The 26,238-nt window shown below is 37.9% G+C and overlaps 1 protein-coding gene across 2 annotated transcripts in view; it reads right to left on the bottom strand.

The window, feature by feature from the left end:
• Positions 1-9,684: 9,684 nt before the first annotated feature.
• Positions 9,685-26,238, bottom strand: part of GAB1 (GRB2 associated binding protein 1) — a 102,943-nt gene continuing 86,389 nt past the window's right edge. Inside the window, exons 9-13 of one of the 2 annotated variants that reach the window (XM_074588890.1) lie at positions 17,594-17,683; positions 15,333-15,426; positions 14,847-14,970; positions 11,842-11,964; positions 9,685-11,593 (exon numbers count right to left, since the gene is read on the bottom strand). In XM_074588890.1, the coding sequence (XP_074444991.1) occupies positions 11,435-11,593; positions 11,842-11,964; positions 14,847-14,970; positions 15,333-15,426; positions 17,594-17,683 (590 nt within the window). In that variant the 3' untranslated portion in view covers positions 9,685-11,434. Of the gene's footprint in view, positions 11,594-11,841; positions 11,965-12,579; positions 12,656-14,846; positions 14,971-15,332; positions 15,427-17,593; positions 17,684-26,238 lie in introns of both variants that reach the window. The other variant, XM_074588891.1, reaches the window with a different exon arrangement.

Below are 26,238 nucleotides of genomic sequence, written 5' to 3' on the forward strand. Positions count from 1 at the left end.
GGTAGTAGCTAAGTGGAGACCATCTCTGCGATGATTATTACAACTCTTTGTTCCGCTGTTTGTTTTTTTATTACAGACATCCTGTAAAATTTCTTGACGTTAAAATTATTAGCTTTGACATTTCCAAAATATTGTGTCACTTCATTTCTGCAAAAACTACTCAGAAGAATAACTTCCCAGAAAAAACTCAATTTTCCTAGAATAGGATTTCTCAACTAATAACAAATTCACTGGTGTGTTTTCCCACTGCTTGTTGTCATGACTTACGACAGATGAAAACCCAAAAATCAAAAAATATTCCTAGCCAAAACCCAAATTCCACAATAGAAACAGGATTTTTTTTTTCTCTCTACATCAGAGGTAGGGGAAAAAAAAAGAAAAAAAATTACTCTTGCAGTTATATACAACCTGCAATATCATATGAATATTTTTGGATAACCTTCACAGGATAGTAATGAGATACAGTTTTATACACCCAAATGCTTCTGAATAGATGATTCACTTCTCAACAAAAATCCTAACTCTAGCTCTAATCATCCATTATTTCATTATTACTCACTTGAAGTTGCCATGGACCCTATATCACTGCAGGAGAGCAATATCACTAGGAGTCAATTCCTACATCAGAATTTTGGACAAGCTATTTCCAAGTGAAGAGAACCATGCTGTGAAATGGCAGAAAGAGTTACCGAAATCTCCACCGTGCTCAGAGGAAAAGGTTTGACTAGAGGCAAAAATAAAGCAAACTGTTAGACTTCCAACAAGTACAGAGGGCAGGCATAATAATTAAAAAGAAACCCCAAACCTCTTGTCAAAAGTGGAAAGTAAGACTAAAGGTTCTAAATTTCTTAAAGTCCTGAAAAAGACTATGCAAAAAAGAACAAACCCAGAACCCAACCAAAAAACCCCAACCAAAACAGGGAAGAGGACTTTCCAAGTTAATGTGAAGATGAACACACAAATTCCTAACAGTCCATACAGAGCCCGAATATGGAGACCTTAAATTAAAAGCAACCAGTGGCATAAAGAAGCTCATGACAGGGGTTACTAATGTGCTAAGCGCCAACATATGCTCCAATACACAATAAAGCAAAAAATCCTCCCTCAGCCAGTACTAAACTCTAGAGACGACTAATTATTAACATGCTTATGAAGTTAGTAAAGAACCATTTAATTACAGATTTTTGTCAAATCTCACAGGCGACACGTCTTTCAATTTTGTTGCTCAGTTGTATAATCATAACTTTAATTAATATTCTTTAGATGACTTCTTGTTAAACAAGAAATTGAAACACCACAAGTAAGAGCAACTCTAAATGATGCTATTAGCTGTGCAGGAATTATGCTAATAGACATTGCTGCACATGTATCAACACTAAATCTTCCCAAAGTTTGGGAAATGAAAGGAATGAACTAGTGTTGTTTGTGGTCACACCATCAGACATATGGCTGTCATTTGGATTCAAGAAGGTAGGAGGGGAGAGAGTCTGGTTTGCATTCATCTTAGGGGGTTTTGTTGTTTTGTAAGGTTTAGTTTAAAATGCGAAAGTAAAAATACTACAGAAGTGAGATTAGATACTGCCAGTTTTTTCTAGCCCCTCACAACACTGATGGACTATCCCATCCAAATATAATTAGGCCTACTTCAAAACCAGCGCTTTTCTGTCACCATCATTTTTCTTCCAGTGCTGCAGGCAACAGGTGATACACACACACACACCCCCCCCCACACACACACACACACCCAACAATCAAATCAGCCATCCAAATAATGCCATGTTTGTTAAAAAACAAATTTAAAAAATATCTCTGCCCATCAACAAAGGTATAGCTTCACCATAACTGATAACGCATTGATCTTCACTGTAAAAAAACCCAAAAATGCACAAAAAAAAGAAAATCAACACATGCAAAACATACTATACGTTAATTTCAGTGGATTCCTTAACGCAATGGAAAAAATGTTTTAGAGTTTACCACATGCCTGTGTGTAAATTTCTACCCATGTGCTCTTTAAATTTGGAGTACTGTGAAGATTCCATTGAAGTTGTTCAAATTACAGTGTAACCATCCTAGCAAAATTAATGTTTCATACAAAATAAACACCACTGAGTTCATCTGCAGGGCTTAAACAAACTGTAATGAACGTTTGTAAGCCTGCTGTTTTAGGTCTGTTCTTCAAACAGCAGACTACAAAAAAAGCGGCACATGAAGACCAAAAATTTTTCACATCTTGCACAACCACAAACCAGTGAAAATTCAGTAAGGGCAACACATCCACACAGCATGTCAGACTCTGCTTGTGGCCAGTTTAAGATAAGCCCTCTGATCAATAAAATGTACCCATGCAAAAAAAATAACCCCATATAGTGTCAACTGCCGATACTTGTTACAGAAATCCTCGAAGAATGGAGATTCTGTAACAAGCAGCACCCTCACAGAAGAAACACAGAACAAATAAAATACTTCTCGGTTTTATTTGCATGCTGCTGTGACTGAAAAGGCTCTGCCAAAATGGAAAAATATTTTAAAAAATTATTTTTTTTAATATCTAAACTACATTTTTATAGATAAAATAATACACACACACACTTGATTACACACACAGTTCCTTCCCTTTTCAAAATCCAGATTCTCCTCCCTCTCACTGGTCAGGTTCTCCACTGATTCTCGCACCCATGAAGTTCACTTGTTGCCATACGGGACAGCAACCAGAGAGAACGCAAGCAAACATGCAAAAGTCACTTCCTCATCTCCTGGCACGGCCGTTGAGCCACCTGACTTCCTCCTGGCGCTGTCATTCTTAGCGCAAAAAAAGGATTTTAAGAAGTCGGATATAGACCTGGACTTCACTGAAGGGTAGGGATAAATGTGAAAATGAGTTTTCTTAAGCAAGACTTAATACTTTTAACTTTTCTATTTAAACTACATCTGCAATTCTATCCCTGAAAGTTATGGTTCCAGTGGGATTCCGCATAGACACAGGTATCTGCCTGTACACCCAAATTTGCCACATCAAGCCCTCTGCCATAGCATCTTAATCTGATTCCCATGGTTTTCTTGCCTATCTTATGCTGCTTTGTTTCTTCTCAGTTGTGACCCAGGCCAATTTTCCCCCTAGTGTTTAGATACTTAAATAAATACTCATAAACGGTTTTGAAAAACACTTAGACACTTAACTCATATTGACAAATATCTGTAACTATAGTACCACAATAAATAGGACATACAGGGGCTTCCAATACATATTTTTTTTTTGTTGCAAAAATAGTGTGTTCTTATCTGCGCTGTAGACTATGCTTGCCTTCTGCCGCGTGTATTTTCCAAGTCCTGGGTATTAGACATGAAAACACATTTTGTATTAGGTTACATTTGCTTCTTTTGAGTTACTAGTTTGTATATATCACCTGAATTCCTTTCTGCATTAGTGATTATTCTGAATAACAACAGAGGTTATTTGTTATGTTAAAAAAAGTCCGCTCGTTCATGAAAAACAGAGCAGCTATTATAAAAGTAATCATTTTTTAAACCTCCTTTAATTGAACAGAATATTTGGGGAAAAAAAGTCATGTCAGAAAGACACAGGAAATCAAAGTAAGGCTTCACCAAAGAACTAAGTGTCTCAGGGAAAACGTAACAGCATGTATTCAGGTCATTGTGATGCAGGGGAGATAAAAACTGCTAAGAGAAAAGAAAAATCTGACAGATTGTGTGCCCGGAACTGATACAGTTTTAGAGAAGTACCTGACCAGAAGGGAGTCAGCCAGGCAAAGTTATCTCAGCTGCCCTGAGCAGAAAGCCCCAGCCAACAGAACTGACGGTGCTCAGAAGGGATGCTTTCTGAAGGAAACAGAAAAGGTCCGCATGGCTGTGGTTTACCTGAAGGTAGTCAGACTATAGAAGGTACTAAATAAAGATACACAGCTGAAAACAAGTTCTCTTTTTTTGAGGGCTGAGTGGTTATTTTGTGTTTTGGTTTGTTGTTTGTTTTTGTTTTGTTTTTAAAGGAGAATTTAATCCCATTTACTTTAGATTAAACTCTCTGTTTAATTTAAAGTTTCCATCTTCCTACACAATGCACGTACTAAAAGAAAACCTCAAGAAAGATCTTAGAACTATCAACTGGAAATTTATCCCTAAACCTTTATGCAAGTACACCTTGACACAAAAAAAAGGTTGAAACTACTAATGAATATGTGTGGCCAGTCACACACCACAAAGTGCATCATCACAAAAACTGGGTCTGGAATAAGCTCGCACAAAACCATCTCACAGTTCAAGACCAGATCTGACCATAAATCAGCACCTACTCGGCTTCTTGCCGTAGTCTTCTGAGCGGACTATATAACAGGGCAGCTTGGATGGGTGGCTCAAGAAAGGGTGGGAGCCAACATTGTCTGATCCTTAGTCCCATACTTTAAAAGATGGCCCTGGACCAGAGGGACCTGGTACACCAAATGCAATACAAAAAACATAGACCACAGACACTGCCACAAAAAACTGGGAGTGAACAATTAAATTCACAGCAAGGTGCAGCGTGGCCTGTAAAGGCTTGCACCAAGTGTACTTGCATCCCAATCCTAAATTTTATCCCATTCCTCTTACAAGGGGGAGACAAAACCACCACCCATCAACCCTCTCCAAAACTAAATTTTTTGCTTCAACTCTTTATATAGTTTTTGTGTGCGCCGCTTGTTGGTGCCTCTCTGGCACTGTCCACAGAATTTCTGTCCCTGCTTTAAAGCTGAGCACTGGAATCAGGGGTAGCTACACTCACTCCACAGCGTACAAGGGGAAGGGAGCTCACTGCAAGGCAGATCAGAGGCTAAATCCTGGTCCTGGTTGACTCCTTTACTTTTTTTCCTTCTTTTTAAAAAAGTTCTTTAAGGGCTAAAGTCTATTCCATGCTGTCAGTAAGCAGAGCTAACAGTAAAAATGTCTTCAGAATCTTCACTTCTTTAATTTATGCAGGAAAAAAAATAGTTACAAACAGTATTTTTAGAATTTTGTTTCTAAACTTGTATTTACATCCCTGGGTAGAGAGTAGATTATTTTTAGAAAGTTCTTGGAACTTTCACTTACTTCAACAGCATACCCCGGTGCCTTGAATATTAAAGTCTGCTCCTCAAAAGATCACACAACGGATTTGTGTGCCTGGGGAACTTGCAACCCTGTTACACTTAATGCCGTTTAAAAATGCTGCTCCAGGTCTAACTTGAGATTATGGACCCTAACTCTGAACACCATTTGTTTCAACATTTTGGTCTCAACTATGATTAATTTTTAAAAAATAACTAAATTCGTACACCATGATTGATATGTATTACTATGAAGACAACCTCAGCAGAGGGTTGAATCACCCATTTTGATGCAATTAACTCCAGGCTCAAATTGAGGTACTCCAGCAGGCCAGTCTGAGGTATCTCCAAAAATCCCAGGCCAGCATCATTCACCACTAACAGGTAAGGGAAAAAAATCCTAAACAAACATTTCAATTAGCCAGCAGAGTTTACAAGTGTGTAAATCCACAGCACGAGTGCACAGAAACAAGTAGCGATTCCTTCCCCTAAAATATATTCCCTGAAAATATCATAAAAATATGAAATCTTATATAATTTAAAGTCTGGTAGGAATTCAGGAAAAATAAGGCATAATCACACTTTCCTCCTAGTCTGGCCATCTGATTAAAAAAACCCCAAAACGTAGTGAAGGTAACTTTCAGCTGGATCGCATTTAGTACCAAAGATCAGCTTTGCAGATACCAACATATTTTCTGTGAACAGGGTTTTAGAATAGAAATCTATACTTCACCTGTAGCTTTAAGTGTTGTTCCTTGGGCATCTCGTGGCACTGGTCGGTGTTACAGCTAGTCACTAGCTAGTTCCTGATAGTTCAAGAACAACTCAACTCTCCTGCAACGTCTACAGCTAAGCTTGAATAAAACATTTGAGTTGCCCGACTGTGAGCCTTTTATTTTTTCAAATCAAAAGCATTTTATTTCATACTTAAAAGTGCTCAGTTGATCCTAAAAGTAACAGTAGGCCTGGTTCTACTTTGTATTGTGCCTTTTAAACATCTTCAGAAGACTGGATTTCTACACCCTCTCCCAAACTGCAATCAAGTTGCATCCCCCCATCCCCCACTAGCACCCAGCACCAGCCAAAAAGAACCTCAAACAGCATTTAATAAAATCTTATTATGACAGTAGGATTGGCCTTTTTCCGAATTGATGTGACACACATTTTCTTATTGATTCCTGGCAGATACAACTTACCAGGAAAAGGCTTGGCTACAATGATGGATCCTGTAAGAATCTTCAAGAGTGATATTGTAACTGCAAGAAAAATTTTAGTCTCCATTTTAACAACATTGCATTTTATATTCTAAACTGTATGGGATTTTTTCTATTCCCTTTTACCATAGTAAACTAAAACATTTCAAAATCAGCACGTTTGTCTAACATTTACTTTTTGTTCTTAAACACAGAAGTAAAAGGCATTGGTCCATGCCTTGTAGTTTAGAAACTGAAAAATAATTCTACTCTCTTACTAAATTTGGCATCCCAGTGAGAGACTCATTTTGCAAGTTGGTTTTACCAAAGTGTTTAATGTTTCTTAAGTTATGTGTGTACACTGCAGATTACACAACTGTGCACTTCAGCTAACTTGTTTCTTATAAAAAAGCTGAAGCAAACACAGATTGTCCCTTTCAAATAAAACATGGGACTTTTCTTTTAAAGACCATCTAAAAAGAAAACCCGGCATCAGAACAGTCCAGCTCTGTTTATCTATCGATGAGATGGCAAAAGACTTTCAACTAATATCTGCTATTTTCTCCCACTTTTGTTACTGGAAATTAACATCAAGGATGCTGAGCCATAAACATAGCTGGGAAACTTTTCCCGTGAAAGATTTTGTTCATAACCATCTCAAGCACCTTTTCTTTTTTGTCCCACTCCGCAACCTTATCAGGTTGAGACTCGCACCCAAATTGCTTGTTCAGTTCAAACAAAAAGCCAAACAAAAACCTCATCACTTGGTATTTGGTTCGTCTACACCCAATCAACACAGTGTTTTTGTGGAACACTTATTACACTAATTGCCGGACAAGCACGTTTTTTTGTGGTTGAGGACCACATAAGTAATTCCCATGTCATAAAACAGTCAACAAGAAATAAACCTTAAGAAGTGGTGTTTGGTACAATACACAGAGACCAAGAGGAGATACAAGAAATACAGAGGATAATCTCCAAATTTAAGTTCACCTGCGGACAGTGCTCAGCTTCTTAGGAGCTATAGGTGTAAAATATCCAAATAGATTAAGTGATATTATTGCTTTCTAAAATTGCACACTGATACTGTATGGCAATACCTTTTTCTCGAGCAAATAAATATCCTTTGGCTTTTCATGATACAAAACCTCTACAGTAAAGGAGGGAAGAAAAGGTTTGTCCAGGGCTTCTAAGTTTCCAAAGCAGTTTTGCAAGACTACTATACATATATATACGTGCACACACACACACATACATATATATATATATAATTGACTGCTGCAGTCAGTAGCTAAGCTTAAATTTCACTGTGATAAAAATCTTGCTTAGCTCATAGTGCAATGTGAAAGCTACAGAGCTGCCCATCACTCCCTATTTAGCTACATGGAGCAAGGAATTCTAAATTACTTACTTAAAACAGCAAGAGTGTAATTTGTCTGTATGCCCTACGTGTGGCACTATGTCACAACTGCCACATGTGAATGGATTGTTAATTTTTTTTTTTTACATAGATACAAACCTCAAAGTAAAAAAGACTAGCAATCACATTTTTATCGTTTCATCTTTTTCAATATCACTTTACAAATTTTTAGCATAACAGCTGTGTGTTTGCATCTAGGCTTTATGAGGTAACAGTGATTACGTGACACTGGGTAAAAGTGTGTCCATTAGTACTTAGCAGGTAACATGTTGTTCGGATTATAGCATAAAGTGACACCAAACCATCTTTAGTCAATCTTAGTGCACAAGGTGGTAAGTTTTGCTTTTGATTTTTGTGAGTAAGGTTTTGTGTATTTGGTTGTGTAAAAGACCTATTACATATATTTGCAGTTCAAAATGACTCTATGACACATACAGCAATGAAAACTATATTCACGACTAACATATTGTTTTAGTGAAACAAAACCAAACTTACCTGTTTGACAAAGAACACCCGATGAACAACACTCACAAACTACTTCTGCACCAATATCTACTGGGGTTTCCATCCCTCTAACTAAAGGCGTTCTCACAAAGCTGGTAACTAAGTTACACAAGGCTAACATCAGCCTAGCTTTCTTTCTAACACCTACAATTCTAGGATTCACATTTTCAATTAAATATTCACATCCTTAGACGATTCAAGAGCTCAGACAGACCTGCAGCATGAAGCCCCACTCCAGCTTTATAGGTGAAAATGAGATGTATCATCCAGAGTTAGTATCATGGCTCTGATTCTGAACATATTTTGGACAAGTATATAGAGAAAATATATTGCTGGAAGTAGGGGGAGAAACCTGCTTAGAGATCTAATTAAAGAGAAATTTCAGACTATTACTTAGCATTATATGGTCTGTACAGGCTGAAAACCGCTGTTTTCATTAACAGAAGTTAGGCAAAAAGCCTAGAAATTAAGAGTGGATTCTCAATCATAATAACAATTAACATTGTGAATGCTGCCAAATTTAAAACAAAGAAAGAATAAGTGTATCTATAAACCAAGGACTGATATCAGCAAACTTGGAGCAAAACCACCTTGTATCACTAGCTCAACAAGAGAAGCCATCTTAGGAAACCGATTATTTTAGGCATTTATACTTCACTATCAGAGATGCTCACAACATCTGAAAAAACAGTATAGATGTCTAAATATAAGTGTCCCTGCTTGATTACAAGAACCCAAAGTGTTTTAAAAATAATACATGGTTGTGTAGCTGGTAAATGTTTCATGGACAGATGGGCTAGGGATAGGAAAAGATGAGCTGCCCTTCCAAACTTTCTCCTTCAAACTCTCCCATCTATTGAGAGAATAAAGAAACATGAGTTAGAAATATTCCAAGATCATCTTACTCCTTGGGTGCACACACAAGTGCAGAAGTCCACAGCATAGATTCTTCTCCCCAGTGAGAAGCACCGAAACAATTATGTAGGATAAACAGCAAAGTGATTATCCAACCACATCTGTTAATGAATTACAGGCATCTCAGCAGTGGAGATGCACTGCTGTGATGGCACTGATAAAATGCTTAAAGCCAGCATCCTAAAACAAAACTATCATTACATTAGTTACCAAGTACTTGCCATGCCTATGGGTGCTTCAACTGTAGGATCAGCAAAGAACAGTTTATTATTAGATAGGAAGACCGTCAAAGTAGAGTTGAGCTATAGCTCCAGAATCTTTAGGAATTTGAGCTACTTCTGAATGAGCCATCAAAGTCCCCTGGCTCACGTCACTTCTGGCTCCCAGAACACTGGGAATTCAGATTATTTAGCTGCTTGGTGCAGGGTTTGAAATCAGAGATTCATTTTGAAAATTGTTTTAACTGTACTTTTTTTTTTGCGAGGTACTAAGAGGTAATCTACAATTTTGAAGAAGCGTGGCTGGTGCCTTCACAGACACTTTAACATTGGTTTGATGTTTCACAGGACAGAGTTTACACATCAAAACTGAACAACTTGATTTATTTAAAATTCACCTCAAAATGCATTGTGTTTAGTTTCTTTTTTAAAATGAACATTCAAAGCATCAAAATATTACTAATTTAAAAAGAACCTTTGTTAAGAATAAGATAATTTACATACTGTAGATTGTGGCTGTGAGGGGAGAGAAACAACCAACGGTAGATTAGGCACAGTACTAAGGCCAACATGCCAGAAAACAACACAGCTCTATGCTCAACTTTTAAATGAGCTGGACAAAATAAAACATTTGGGTGGGAAAACAAAACCAACCGCTTACTTGAGGGTATTTGTGTAAAAAAAAAAAAAAAAAAAAGTGTTAGTAAGTTTTCTATCTAGACTTAACTCAGTCACGTATTTAAAGAACTCTATCTTCTTCCAAATAACAAAAAAACATTTCTAAACCAAGGCAGATTATTATTTGGAACTGGCATAGTAAAATAAAGGATCACAGTATACAGAGCTTAAAATCCTGTACCAGGAAAGAGCAACAAGTGGTTTACAAGGGGATCATTTAAGTATATTATCTAATTTTTAAAAACAGAGATATAAAATATCAGTTGCATAGGGATTTAAATATAAGGCCAAGCAGGAGATTAAAGTAAAATAGAGATCGTAAGAAGGGCACTATGGTGTCAAAACATAGTATTTCCATTTGAATTAATGTCTAATTCAAAATCACAGTATTTTGCTAGTACTACAAACAGTGAATGTCAAACTGTCCCATTAATCTTGAACTGAAAACTGACATTAGAACTTCTAAATAGTACAAAACTAAAGCTCATTGTCTAAACCTGATCAGTGTATTAGCACAATAGTGCTTGGTACGTACCTGATTTATATACTCTACCTTCTGTAAATAATATAAAGGTTATTTCTTGTTAATAAGTGTGAGATCACAATATTACTGCATGCCATCAGTGGTTTGCAGGCTTACTTGATATTTAATTATTCAGTCTTTAAAAGTGTAAGATCCCACCCTGCAGAATCTTCACCCATTGAACACAGAACACTGTCATTAATAAAATACAATAGAAGTTCCACCGCTAACAACTAACATATAAGCCAGGATTGTAGCGCTAAACCCAGTACAGTTCATTATTATTAACTCACAGCAATTTTTGTTAGGAAGGTTACCTGTAGACTTCCACATAATCTTGCGTGTATTAAATATAAACAAGTATGTAACTAATGGCCGTCTCTTGGCATTTCAAGTAGATTATTCAATTGTGAAGTATTTCTGCAAAATCAATTTTAAATTGTTAAAATGAAGTTCAAATATTAATTTCTGTATCTACATGTAGCTTAATTAACCTAAAATTGTAAGGAATAGTAGTGTAAGGAAAAAAAAAATTCTCCAGATGAATTAGGCGTTAAGGTACACTAACTGGGAATACCTGAACCAACACGGTAACTGAAAAAGTGCATAAACATAGTAATACTACAAATGTGTTAACTACAGAACAAAAGGTTTTCTGAAAGCTAAGCAATACTATTTTACATGTTATTTACAGGTTGCAATTTTTCCAGAGACCACAGAGCCAATTTATGATCTTAAAATTCCTTTGATATATTCAAAGTGTCCTTTGGCTGCCATCGTATTCGATCAAGAACCTATTCACACACCAGTGAATCAGGTACTGTACAGTCGAACAACACTGCCACTGTGGTTCTGTAATTCTGCAAATTCACTTCTTTCTGTTCTTTAAAGAAAAAGCAGTATTTTCATTTCACGCTTTTTGTAGGTGTTTCAGATTCTGTAGACTGTCTCCCATCAGTCCATGCCTCTCGTGTGCTCTTCAGTGCTAGCGTTTTCTGCTGGTCAACCACAACATAATCAACTCTTTCATCTGCCACGCTGCTGCCTGAACCGCTGCTCTTTTTCTGGGAAAGGCAAGGGAGAATGAAAAACATATGTTAAAATAAATTAACAACAAAAAGTAAGTCAACGTCCCAAACTGGTATAGAACAAACACAGGCTTCTCTGAAAGGTCCAACATAGGTGCTCCAATTGACCATTTGACAAACTAGTTAAGATGATCTTGCTGGAGGCTCCCTCTTTCCCAGCAACAACTTGTGAAGAAATTTTAAACTCTTGATGGCAGAAACGCAAGAGTTGATGATTTGCTTACCTTACGAGGTGGGGTAGATTTTCCTGAATCTAGGTCCAGATCTAAATATTCTACTTGTTTATCTCCTTTAGGTTTTACCATAGGGCTGCTTCCTCCATCAAGACTGTTGCTTCCAAACAAATTCTGAAATTATAATATAAATAACTTCAGCTACAAACCTGCATGCTAATGGTCCACATTATCAAATATGCTTACTATAAACTGACAAAATATGAAAGGTTAAAGAACTGACTGAGAGCTCTTGCAATCAGCTAAACCACGCACATTTTATTGACATTGTATAACAAGGGGATATATTCTAAGTCAAAACTGGGACAGAGTCGAAAGCCAACAAGGGGAAAAAAGCCCAAAACCAACCCCCCAAATTTAAGGTTGCCACCAAACCAATCTGTGCCTTCCACCTAATGTCCCTTTCATATAATGAGATAAAAATGGAGTGTGGTTTGTTCTTTTTAAATGAAGTTGTAACACCTCAAATTTAGCAAATTTCCTTAAATTGCTGTTAAATATGTTACAAGAATTTCAGCCTTACAATAGTGGCAAAACTCCAAATGAAACTTTTACATTTCATTCAAAAGCCATCATGACTAAGCTGAAAATAAAAAAGTATTATTCAATTGATAAGACCAAAAGATTAAAACTTTGGAAAATTTGTGTAGGGCTGCCTGAACTGAAGTTGCATTGTATATATATTGCATATACCTAAATTTCAATTAGCCCAGACTTTTACAACCTCACCTCCTCTGTCCTCTCCCAGCCTGATCCCTCCCTCTTAACAGGTGTTATAGGAACAGTACAATAGAAGGACTCTTCTCTAAAAGATAAAGAAAAAAAAGGAAGACAGAGGGCAGCAGTCAGCAAAAAATGAAGAGGAAGGCAGAAGGAAAGACAGAAGGGTAAGGCTGACAGCAACTTGAAAGAAAAAGCAGAATATTGCCGATTTTATTAAATAAAACAGAAGTATGACACGTCCAAACAAGATGCTTCGAAGCTGATGACAGAAAAAGATGAGAAAGTATGGGCTCCTTTCTAAGATGCATTTGGAACAAATAAAAATTTCCAAAATGTCTATGTAATTGGCACATTTTAAAACAAAGGCCTTGAGTTATCTGGAAACATTCAGGTTCTCTAGGAAATAAAGTATTTTATGGGTTAAAGCTTAATGGGCTGGGCTCTTTAAATGGAAGTTATCCATTATATCTGTATCATCCAACTCCTGTAGTATTAAGCGGTAACAAGGACAAAGACAGACAACTGAGACAAAGTTCGTTTTTGTTGCCCAAATTCTCTAAACAAATTTCTGCATATTTAACATACAAAAATCAGGTTCAATCAATGTTTCCAGCATAAATAAAAACTCTTTAAACAAAAAAATAATCTGTTATTTCAAACAAACTAGACAGGCAGAACATATGCATTAGAAAACAGAAACTTTAAATATACATAAGTGAAAATGAAAGGAAATCTGCAGAACAACCTTAAAGAATGAACGGTGCAAGCAAACAGAAGATATTAACGAGAAGCCGTCTGAGTTGTGATATTAATTATACTGACTTGGACTGAAGTTAAACCCCTGAAACGGTGTTGTAGGAATCAACAGATATCCCCAATTTGAACTGCCATTCTGCTGCAGGGAGAACTGCGGGCGTAGGCGGTTCTAAACCTCTGTGTGAAACGGGATGCTTCTTGCATCTGTAAAAACTTGACGTTACCGATTACTTACCAATGCCCCTTGCAAGAGAGCAGTCAAGTTTTTACCCCCGTTGGCTCCCCACTGCTGAAGCGCGCTTCACCCGGGAAGCGCGCCTGCACTGCCGGCAGACCAGATAGGGTACCAAGCACAAGCCAGGATGCTCCCCAGGCTAGTGGGCAGGATCCAGAGGCAGCAATGGTGAGCTGAAGGGGAGGGAGACTGGAGGAGATCGGCGGGGGGGGGGGTGGGGGGGTGGGGTGGGTACCCGCAGTGGCAGGGGATGGGGGAAGCAAGCAGCGCTGCGAGAGGAGGAGAGTCCGGGCTGTAGTGAAATGGGATAGCACATGCCATATAAGGCGGCAGACAAATGAACGGAAGAAAAAAAGGTGCCAGACAGGCCCTCCCCAAAGAAGGTCTTTCATAATGCTTTGAAGATGAAAAATGCTGCTGTATTCCCAACTAAGAACCCAAGCTGTAAAGATGTGGTGAATGCATTGAACTATACTGAACAAAAAGGTGAGCTCAAGATACAGGTTTTCCTCCAGTGTTTTGGGGGTATTCTGGACCATGTTTTAGTTTAGGCCTAGGTCTACCGCTACTCTCTTACTTTAAAATATTATTATTGGTGGTTCTTTTCCTCTCTCTCCTCCCCCCCAACCAAACAAGGGTAAGGCTGACAGCAACTTAAAAGAAAAAGCTCTTCACTTACTTGCACTGCAAGCTGAGTACCTGAAACTTTATTACCTGAGAAAACTCTCCCCCAAAGGGGAAAAAATACAGATATTCAATACACAAAGACCCCTCCTACCTTCTTTTTTGAAAGAAGCTTAATAAAAGTACACATAGCTCAGTTTTTATAGAATGTAAACAACAAACATCAATCCTATATTTCCCCCTGTCCCTTCCACATTTCTTGGAAGATGTCCTTTTAATAAAGGTTTTTAAGCCTGTCTCAGAGGTCTTGAGAGTTTATTTCCCTTGATATCATAATATTGAACTGGTGTGTAGCCCAGGACAAGCAATTACAGACAAGAGGAGACAGTTTCTAGGGAAGAGGAAAAAAAAAAGTAATGTATTGAACTGATTTGTACAATAGATATGTATATTAACCATTCTCTTTGTATATGATTATGCTCTTAATTTCTTCAGTGAATTCTTACCAAAATTACAATTTTTCTACGGAGATTTTTTTTTATTATTATTTTGATCAATAAGTATAAAGGGAGTGATGTTGAGTGGAAGGATCTGTGTTTGCGCGATCTAAAAGTAAGGACTGCACAGGAAGAGAAGTTAAGACGTAGATTTTACATACTGGGTCTTCAGTGGACTGATTTGGATTCATGGATACATAATTCTCTTCACTGTCGTGCGAGTCACTGCTGGAAGTTGTGCTATGAACTGAATCCGGTCTGGGAGACATGGGAAACCTGGAGGAGCTAATTACCAGGAATTATTTTACAAACAATACATCTTGAATATCTTAAACCTCCTGGTAAACAACAAAAATAAGCATATTAGAGCTGAAGTTTTCATTCAAGTTTACTAGTGTTACATTTTTTAGTTATACACAGTCCCTTATATTTAATATTACAAAATAAAAATTAATATGGATACACTTCATTTCAATGCGCATGTGCATATATGCATACACACACATATAGACACACATATAGACACACACTTCCAAAGGAAACCTCAATTTGTATCACACAGGCTAACAATATAATAGATATACACACATTTATTAACACTCCAGCCAACAAAAACAATCCGACTGAGGAAAAGCTAAGAAACTTACTCTCGTGCAAAGCTTCTGGTGATAGGAGATCTAACGGGGGCTTGCAATTCTTCCCATTCAGGCAGAGGTTTTATTTCTAGTGGAGCTGGTTTTGCTATACAAGAAACAGACAATCTTAAAGCACAGAACATTCCTAAACAAACTTAAGTTTAATAGCTTTTCAAACACCAAAAAAAAAAAATTACTATTTTTTAAATAGTAAACACTAGTTAGGAAAAGGAGACATTGTTCAGACATGATACCTTAAATTATATTTTTAATCTTTCCAGGTACTGAAAAGCCAGGCCAATTAGAAAAAAAACAAACACAACACAATTTAAGAATTTTGCAATATCTACTTGTAAGTAGTAATTCTGTTTTGAAAAGAGACTCTGAAAATGGCTGCATCATGTTCTTTCTTTACTCCGCCACGATGACTTGTTGAACTGACAAGCCCACCATTGGGTTGATGGGCTGTTTTAGCTTAAACTGTCAGCAGAGCCAACTCTGGGTACTTTGCTTGGCTCATGGACAATTATTATTATGCAAACTCTGCCCTCGCTGCATACCCGTGCCCTTACTGATGAGGTTTCACAGCTCAAAGCGTGGGCAGAATCTGCAGCTAAGACTAAGTTTGCAAAAGTGACAGCTGAGCCAAGACCAAGGTTCAGTTCCAAGAGGTGTGCGTCTTGCTTCAGCGCTTACCAACAGATAAGCAGAGTGGCCGCGTGTTTCTGCCATTCATGACAGCTAACGTTGTTCTAAAAAAGTTGCCATTTTTAAATTCCATTTTCAGAACAGAACCACAAATAAAGTATTAGTGAGAAATGCATTATCCCTCCCTCCAGCTTGTATGTTTCACCCCTCCTAAATGTTAGAAAAAAATAGAAAGTATCATCTATTCTATCACATACAGTCAAACTGCTGGCACAGTTTGAATCTCAACTTTATCCTCCCTAAAACTTTTTTTAGAAAATAAAATGCAATGTCATTACAACCATGCCCGTTCCTCTCCTTGCCCTCTCCCCCCACCAGTTTTCTGCCTATTAGCAGATTTACCAAGATGAAATGTCAGGCATGTAGCACAAGTTCACGTGCAGTAAGAGCTGTCATACGTGACCAGATGAGGAACTGACAGAAATTAGTTGCTTAATCAGTGCAGTTGTCTCACAAGGAAAAAGCAGAACTGTACTCATTATACATTATACTCACTCTTCAGATTGAATTTATTGTAAGTCAGCTATCATATATTGAACATAAGGACTGATTCAAATTTTCTGGATAAGTATCAGTCTCTAGTATCCCATAGTATCCCAAACAGTCTTCTCCTTTTCTCTGTTAAGAAGTCATAATTATGCACTCAAAGGCATATCAAGCCCACTCCAGTAGTTCTGCCACTTTAACTCACTTGCTCATAAAAAGCTGTCACCACCGACTCAGAAGAGGAACCACACTTATCTATCTCAAGATATAACGTATCATACGAGACAAGAGTGGCAGAACTGAACTCGATGTAGGCAAGATGATACCAAGGCATGAGTGACACAAAAATGATCAGCTTGCTCAAGTCCTCTGTAAAATCCTGAGAATACCTGGCAGGTGTAATCGGCAGGCAAGGGGCTGCTTCAGCAGAAAGAGTCAGGACTTTGTCCAGAGCCCACTGAGAACGGCAGGAATATTTCATCCAATGGCCTTTAACGACTAAAGGTATGATCGGTGGCACTCCCATGAGGTTATTAACGTTATTTGTAATCGCCTTTACTGCTTGTGACTATACCAACTGAGCACCTTCAATAAAGCCCATCAGACTAACTGCAGTGCTCATTAAGATGCATAAATGAATCTCTGTACTAGTAAATGGTCAGAGGATCAATACTTTGCTTTATTTCAGTGTTTAGCCAACAGCAGGAGACTCAAGTAAACTCTGATTTCAGGCTATTGCCTAACAAAAGTTATTTCAAGCAACTTACAGGTAAGCCATATATACTTCCTTCTAAATAAACAGGCAAAAATAAATCCAAAATATGAACAGCTAAAACTTAAGCGATCAGAACACCCATGTTAATGTCAAGGAAATGTTTCCATGCACTGTTTCAGCCTGAAAGACTTTAATTCCTTGTATAGGAAACCTTTTGCTTGGCAAGGAAAACTCATCCATGATCTTAGATTGCAACAGAAGTAAAAAAGACTATACAAGAGTTATTCTAGAATAACAGTTTTCTTAATTTTTGTTTTACTTATTCTTATAAAGCTCCATATACATACAGTGCTAAAGTACATACCCTTTCTTCTTGTAGTAAAGTCACCTATGGTTTGTGAATCAGTTCGCTCTAAACCATGTGGTTTAGGTCTTAAAATTTTAGGACTTTGACCTAATTGGTAAAAAGAAGACTCTCTTAATAAAATTCTATTTGTAACTGGAAAATGGAATCTTGTAAATAAACAGCACAACCCCCTGCAGAAAGGTTAACGCCACAAGCATAAGCAAGCTGCCGAAGGAGAGTTTTACAGTCTAGCTAGCTCTCATACTAAGGGCTTAAGCACCAAACCAGAAACAAAGAAAACACCGCATGCAAGTAATTGTCGGAGGCAAGCATAAAAAGTGTACAAAAAGGCAAAAAAGTGCATCAACCAATATTGTAACTGATCATTACAATTAGCTGGTTTCAAGTTGCATGACATAAAAAATTTCATATTTGAGGAACATCTAGCATGACAGAAGAGTCATGTTTCAGATGCAAAGTGAGGTACCCTCAAAGAAATTAAATCCTGTTTAGTCACAATATTGCTTTGCATATAGTAATAACTCTTGGGATGTCTCCTATCCCCTGTGCATCTCCCACTTCTGTGAGAAGCCCCAAGAATCTTTTTCCACACTGTACTTGTTACACTTGCTCCCCAGAGGTCCGTATCTGTCCGTACCAAAACTACCTCTCCGACCCTGCAGACACAGCGGGACTTTCTTTCCAAGCTCCTAGCCTGCACACTGTCCCTCCACCATGGCACAACCCAACCTCCACCACAAATGATGCTGTCAAAAAATTACCTTTTTGAAATTGTATATAGCTATATACAAGTGCGGTAGATGCACTAAATATTCCCCAATATGTTCAGCTATCATATGCTATCATGTTATTAGCATAATTTTCCCGTATATTATGCTATCACACAACATAACACTTTAGATGAAACTGGTAACGAGGTGAAGAGTACAGACTAAGAAAACAGAGTCCATAACCTCCCTACAGGCAGTAATATAACCACTCTCCCAACAAGAAAGTTCTTAGCCAACTTGACCAAGCTCTGTGAGTGTTTCGGGTCACATTATCTATTTTAAATAAATATATCAATAGTGCACAATAACCCTAACCTTTCATGAAAGTCTAGCTGACAAAGTGTTAATATTAGAAAAGGCGAGTGCCTTCAAGTAGTACACCATGAAGCCATATGAAAGGTAAATCTTTGCAATAAACCAAATGAGAAGTTTAAGCCTGATTATGTTAGAAAGTTGCCCTACAGCACAGAATGGAAAAGGGCTGGCACAGACTCAGATGTGGGCTGGTACTACCAGCAATAAGTGAGAATACTTTGTGAAAAATAAACTTGGCAACAAACACCAGAAGTATGCAAATCTCTACCCCAAGGGTTTTGCATATGAAGTGCTCTATTACTGTTATCACTGAAGTATTGGGAATAATCAAGTAACAACAAGAAAGGTAAACAGAAAGGTTTTGTACTGTATCTTAACTTCTACACAGTGCTGCTGAGAAACCATGCAGGTAAGACAAAATGTATTTATTTACTAGTAATGCTGCATAGCAACTTCCTTAAAAAGAAAAGGACATGAAGTGATTTTTGCACAGACAGTTCTTTTCCAATTTCAAAATAAACGGCTGGAAGTGCTGATGAAAAGACCAAGCACAGTTGGGCAATGGTGACCAAACCCCCAGACTGTAAAGTGGTACACAAAGCATTTCTGTGAAGTATGCTGCTGACTGGAGCTAAGTCAAAAAGCATGACCCAACACATTGCATAGCTCATTCTCAGCTGATTCGATATTCTTAAGTATCTTGCCTACAACTCTATGATAAAAGCTTGCCTATATAAAAAGACCAAGATCTTAAAATCGATTTAACAAATGTAAGAGTTCAAATTCAAACACCTTTTATTAAGAACAATTTGATGCAGAATGTCATTACCTAATCATATTAACTCTGTGTTCCACAGTTTTGTAATTGGATTTAAAAGAAATTTGGCCCAATACAACTCAATTTAAAATGCCAATCAATGCACTGACATATGAACACAGATCGTAAGTATGGTGAGAAATCTAGTAGAGTAAGAGGGTTAATGAAATTATTTAACCAGTGTGTACTTTATAACCTCTCTGTTCTTATAGTCAAACAGGCTGAAGTGCCTGAAACCCATAATACAGAAGATAAGCACAAGGAAGTCAGGGCTATGACTCATTATTTCTACTTTTGATAATGATGCTAATGTGGTCTCGTGCAGCTAACCTTCCTGAACTATGATTATCCCCATTTGTAAAATGGGGATATTATGTAATTGCCTGCCTCACTTAATTTAGCACTTAGAAACCATTCTGAGACTTTCAGAAGTGCTATATAAGTAAGTACAGGTCCCTACAATATTTCTCTTCTGCATCAGACAAGAACATACAAAATGTTCCAGCATAAAATAAACTCACTGAGCTTTCAACTCTTGCTGCTGAAAGACCGTTCAACCTAGATAAATTTGGTGGCAAAACAGCTTGCTGCTACCAACCAGCCAGCATAATGCAATTCCTCTAGTTTAATATGTCACAGAGAATTAAAATGTTTGTGCAGGGTTTCCTCCCCCCACTCCCCCCCAAAACAAAAATCAAAAGGCCCAATCGCTGTTGAGGAGCTTACGCTGTGCAACAGAAAAGACCTGACACCGGGCAAAGGAAAAGGGGAAGGGGGATCACAGTCACAAAACTGCGGTTACTTATTTGTGACTGTAGTACAGAATTCCTCCACCCTGTTTTTGCTCATTAAAGAAGATAAAATAACACAAGTTAAGGCACAAAAAGCCCTTAATAATATCCCTTACTCCTTCAAAAGATATATTTTTAATAAATCCATTGGAAATTTTATAAGTGCCATTCTTTATGTAAAAATTGGCAGTTCTGTCACTATCTTAAGCCAGATCTGTGAACAGAAATACTTATTTTTGAGAACTTTATATCTTCAGTACTGCGACTGAAATTCCTGGTGCTGCTCCCAAGTAGCCTCACTAATTTTCTCCGGGAGCCCATCCTACCCGAACACAACACAGAGGAGAAAGTACCTCACAGCTGTACAACACACTGGTCTCCAACATCTATTCTATTCAGAAATAACCACTATAGGTAAGTGCCATAGGGCTGTTCTTCCAATCAGCTCAGCAAAGGTGGAAGGACAGTAGGTCTCTATGAGAGCCTGGCTCCATATGGCATTCCAATACCAGCAATACTGTGGACCACATTTCCCGTGGCTTAGGCCTGCAGGCCCAAATTTGCCTCATGAGCTTAGGCACTCACATAAAACAACACTTTTAACTTACATGTCTATTCTGGGAAAGATAAATCTGTGTAAAAAAATAAATACATGTAGGGTTTATATATTTTGTTTGTTTGTTTTTAACTGAAAAGGAAATAACTTGTGTTGCAACACCACTGGATGCAAACCTACAGGGGGAAAAAAAATACCAAATAAATTATGGTGAGTGAAACCAACCAAACAAGAAGTGAAAATTAGATGTTTTCAGTGTTCAGTCAAGTCACCACCTGTGAAATGCAAAGTGCTACCGCCAGGAGAGAGAAGCTCAGCTTCTGCACGCTCTATCAGACGAATACTGTGCAAGGGCACTCCGAGCTGAAAAATCACTAATGAAGTCTATTTTTCTAACAAATGGCTGCTTGTGAAAACTGCCAAGCAGAACAAGCGATTATGGATCTAGCGTTAGAGTGCACTCAGACGGCATGAATTCTGCTCCTGGCATTTCGGTGTGTGTCAATGCTGCCTTTGTCTGAGAAGTCACCAGGAGAAGACTCCATTTCACAACTTTGGTTTTGTTTCAAGTAATGGTTTAAACTGAAAAACCTTTTGGCTTTTCCATCAGCTAATGTATTCTCTCTTCTTGTTTTCCATAAACCACTTGGAATATAACGTCGGGGGGGCAAAAAAAGGGGTCCCACTGCAGAAAATTCCTGTATCGGAGTAGGTGGGTCCTAACATTTTTGGTTTTGAGGACTTAAGCCACTCACTGAAGAGCCTCATTTGTTTTTGGGCTATCACCTCAAAGCACTAGGATTAAACAAGATTTCTGTTAAGAATGCTTCTTTTCTGACTGCCTGCTTGTTCCACGGCTTGCTGGCAAAGGATTTTACGTCAGGAAATTGCAAACATCCTCACGAAAGAGGCCAACGCTCTATTTAAATACCAGTTATTTAGGGCTTAAAATTTTAAAGTAAATCTACTAATGTGACATAAAATTTAAGAAATGCGTGATCTGTTAATGCTGTTTCCTGGCCAACCGGACTAATCCTCATGAGACAAGGAGATCAGATGCAAGAACGCTACAGCAGTGCTTTGCTTGGAATAGGAAGGGGAAAGCAAGAGGCAAAAACAGCCACATAAGTGCCCTACATTCACAAAAGTACTTTCAGAGAGACATAACTAACAGCAGTTTTCCACTTCCGTTAAAAAAATACACATCTTGCCTCCTTTTCCCTGTAATTGGCGGAAACTGAAATTTGCACTGAGGTCCAAGAATTCCAGTACTCGGAACCACTGTTGATTTTTCCTTAAAAAACAAGGCTGAAGCTCACGGTCTTACTCCCACAGGGTTTATTATTTGGTTTTCAATTCTGCAGAATAGCTTCCCCTTTCCTTCTCTCTTCCTCACCCCAATGAACTCTGATTCCCGAGTACACGGTCTTCAGCACAGAGCTCTACAAATATCCTGAATTTGCTTTTTCATCTCTGTTTTTATTATGACTATTTCCTGCCAAGGTACTTCTAATTAGAAACATGTATTTAGTTATACAACATTCATATCCACTTCCATACTAGTACCCAGCAACAAACAGGAATATCAATAAAATGCTTAGTTCTGGTCAGTGATACCACATGGATGGTGATAACTACAGTCTCTTTAAGACACTAAAACCAAACTGAAATCAATTTATTCTTCCAATATTATGAAACATAAAAAGCAGTCATCTAAAGAGAGGCTCTCCAGTTTTCTTGGACATCTTATCTTCTCAAACTAACTTCTCTCAGAGCACTGGTACTTTGAATGCTCCAGAAATTAAGAATGAATTGGAAAAAATATCTGATTATAAGTCCAACTGCATCTGACAGCTAAGGTTCACTGGTATTCATGAAATATTTGCCTAATGTCATAAAAACTATTCAGAGAATACCAAGGCTATTAATCATCTAAATACTATTTGACTGCTCTAATTTGTGAGTAACTCTACACGTCTGTATTTAAAAAGCCCCTAAAGCATGATGAACTAAAAGCATTCAATAACAAAGACAGTGTTTTAAGACCAAAATACAGTGTTCTGGAGTGTCTATTGATTAGTAGTTTAAAGCTGCACTAAGGTTCATGAAATCCAAGGGATACTGTACTTGAGATTGCTTTCCTTTTTTTTTTATTTTTAAAACAAAACACAAAAAACTATCAGAGTTTAACTTGTTCATTGGAAAAATCAAGCTAACATTAAGTCTATAAAAGGCCAATGGAATAGCATGACAATACGTATATCAAAAAATACGTTTCCTTAAAAAGGCATTAGGCACACAGGGAAGAAACCAAAAATTGTACGGAGGGAAGAAAAAAAAATGGGGTGTTACTACCCATGTTCTCTTGTTCCTGCTCTCCCTAGCATCTTTGGAGTTCAACACTGCCATCTCTACTGCTCGTATCAGAGCAAGTCTTGCAGTTTGTCTTCAGAAAACTCATGTTTAATTTTTTTAAAACCATTATGTCCAGCAAACCATAGCTTCCTTCGCAGCTGTGATGCAGCCAGCCAAACGAAATCTTTACTTGAAATTATTTGTTATTTCAAAGTTTTGTAAGACAAATCACAGCTGCAAGTTAAGGACTGGTGTATCGTAGCAAGGAGCTATATAAATTTCATTTAAAGCTATTAAGTGAAAACAAGCCTTGTAGAAGTAATTTAGTACAGCCATGGAGGAAGCGTCACTTGCAGCTAAATGAAAGTCTTTGGAGCTCTTTGTGGGGAGGAGGGGGAGAAAGAGAAGAAAAAAAAGTTGTATTCAGACTGCTGTAGGAACTCTGAGGAAGTATCAAAACATCCCCAAAAATCTTATTTTTTAAATTTCCCAGACAGAATGAACAGGAGGTGCAGCTTTCAAGAGCAAATGGAAAGATTAAACACCTGGATTTCTTAAAAGCAAAATGAACAGTACTTCTGCTCAGAAAAGTCATCATGAAAATTACAGTTTCTTTTTCAACAGACCTACACCTCAATTCTTGCTGCTGATTAAAATCACCATTCACAATTTTTCAATGCCTACTTGTTCTAAAGCTTGAGAAAATGAGTGATCTTTTATTTAAAAACACGCAAGACCATCACGATAGCATCGAACACTGCAGAGTTGCCAACTTCTAATTATTATTATTTTTAAAGAAATGTGAGCTCCTGTTGTCACTAATGCCTTAACTGTTTCTCTCGAAGTTTTATTCCAGGATGGTGTCATGCTTCTGCTGTATCGGGTTGTGCAATATGTTCACATTGTCCAACTCAAGACAAACAAACACGTAAATATTTAACAAGGAAACTGCTCACCAGGCTATTTATAACTAACTTCATGGTTAATGAGGGTTCTTAATTTCCTTAACAACTACCTACTTTGCTTGGGATTTTTATAGCATCATACTTCACTACAACAACGGGTGATTATGCTGTTCATCCAGAAGCATCACAGTGGGTCCTATGGGGGACAAAATGTGGCAGAGGCTTCCTGACACGTGAAAGCTCTGTACACAACTTCAAAGTGGGCCTATGCTCTTAAATAAAGAAAATTGGATTTTTCTATGAAGTTAAGCTGTTTGGGAGATGCTCATGAGTAGTCATGACAAAGATGCAGCCACTTTTTTATAAGCAATCCACATATTTGTGGTTTAACCACACAAATTTATGTCTTGTAATGTCTTAAATGAGAAAAATCCATAAGAACCAGATAAAATTTTTTAACATTTTTAATAATATCACAAGTCCCAACTCCATGAGAACTTTTTTCCTCTCCCTTGGTTTCTTTTGTTTGTTTTCTTGTTTTCAAGGTGCAACTGGGTATTTTGTTGGCATGAGAAGAAACATGTGCATCACTCACTGTCTCTAAATCCTAGCTTACCGCTTGCTGGGCTGAAAATTACCAGGGCCAAGCTGCAGTCTCCTTTAAAGGCAATGGTATGGACTCAAGTTGCAGGAAGCATCTCAGGCTAAATGCTGATATATTTTCGTTGAAAGATAAGCCTTTTGTAAAAAAATAAAGGTGAAAATGCACTACAGTGCCTATTGGTTATTCTTGCCGTCAGCGACATAATCTGTGCAATCCAACACAAAACTAGGACTGAAAATATTGTTTAAAATAATCTTGAATACAATTAAACTCTTAACAATACTTGGGCAAATACGAGACAAATGGAGCAAAGTCCAGTACCGTGTTGTAGGCTGAGAACCCCACGTTCTTTAATGGCTCTGACAGCAATCGGCTTAGTGATCCTGAGGGCATCGTTGTATCACAGCTCCCCATGACCCTGAACCAGCATTTGTGCTAAACTGAACTCTCTCGTAAAGTGTTTTTAAGTGCTATGGATCAAAAGCATTACAAAAATGGCAGTGTTACACTATATTGAAATGAATGAGATTTAACTGTTGATTTTCATTCCACCACGGTCATGAATTGTTAATTCAACCATATGCCCACTGTTCGTATATTTCTTTTCAGAAGCTTAAAAAACCCACTTTAGTAGAGAGACATGCTGCCCCTCAGAAAAAAGAAGTTGTCAAGTTACAGTAAGTAGGGCATCAAACCAAGACTTTAAAGAACTAAATTCCACCATCACTAATTCCATCATTGACTTAACTGTTTGATTCAGATATTGGAAAAGTACGATTTGTCAGTCAAGATGGGTAGCACATATTTCTTAAGAGCTTTGAACTTTATAGATGAGATACACACACACACACTAAATGTTACATAGCTATAATGAGTCCTTCTGGACAGCACCTAAACAAGTATTTAAAAAACCCATAAATCTTATTTTGTAGCTGTTTGGTCTTAAAGTCTTGCTTTAAGATCACAAAACATACCCCTGGAAATAAATCGTGGGGCAGGAGGGGGTCATTACCATGCCCAGAGGCTCACAGACACCCCCCATCCTCCCAAAAGCTGCCTCCTGACCTATAAAAACCAATTCACACCCTACCCCTATTATTTCTGACCCATGCACTTTCCTTGATCTCTGACTTACGTCACATTTGTACTGAAGATTAAGATCGTCTAGACTCACAGACCTCTGTCAGGCCTTGTGGACTGCCAGCACAGCCACCTGGGACCTGCCCTGCTACACACAGCGGTTCCCTGAGGAGCAGCCAAATGTTCGCTGCAGTCCTGCAAGCTGTCAGCAGGATGGGGATCACAGGATCCACTGCCTTTGGATCCTCACAGCCCTTTTCAGATATTCTGAAGAGCCCCAAGGAAAGAACGAGGTGGAGCAGAAGAGAACCTTCTGCCCTTTGCTGCCTTAGCTGCCTAGGGAGACTCTACCTCACTGCATTTGGGCACCTTGAATTCTACTGCTCCTTCTTGGATAAATGGTATTTTGAGGAAGGAACTGTCAAAACAAACATCACATAATCACTCTG

This window comes from Larus michahellis, chromosome 5 (assembly GCF_964199755.1).
Source record: "Larus michahellis chromosome 5, bLarMic1.1, whole genome shotgun sequence".
NCBI lineage: Eukaryota > Metazoa > Chordata > Aves > Charadriiformes > Laridae > Larus > Larus michahellis.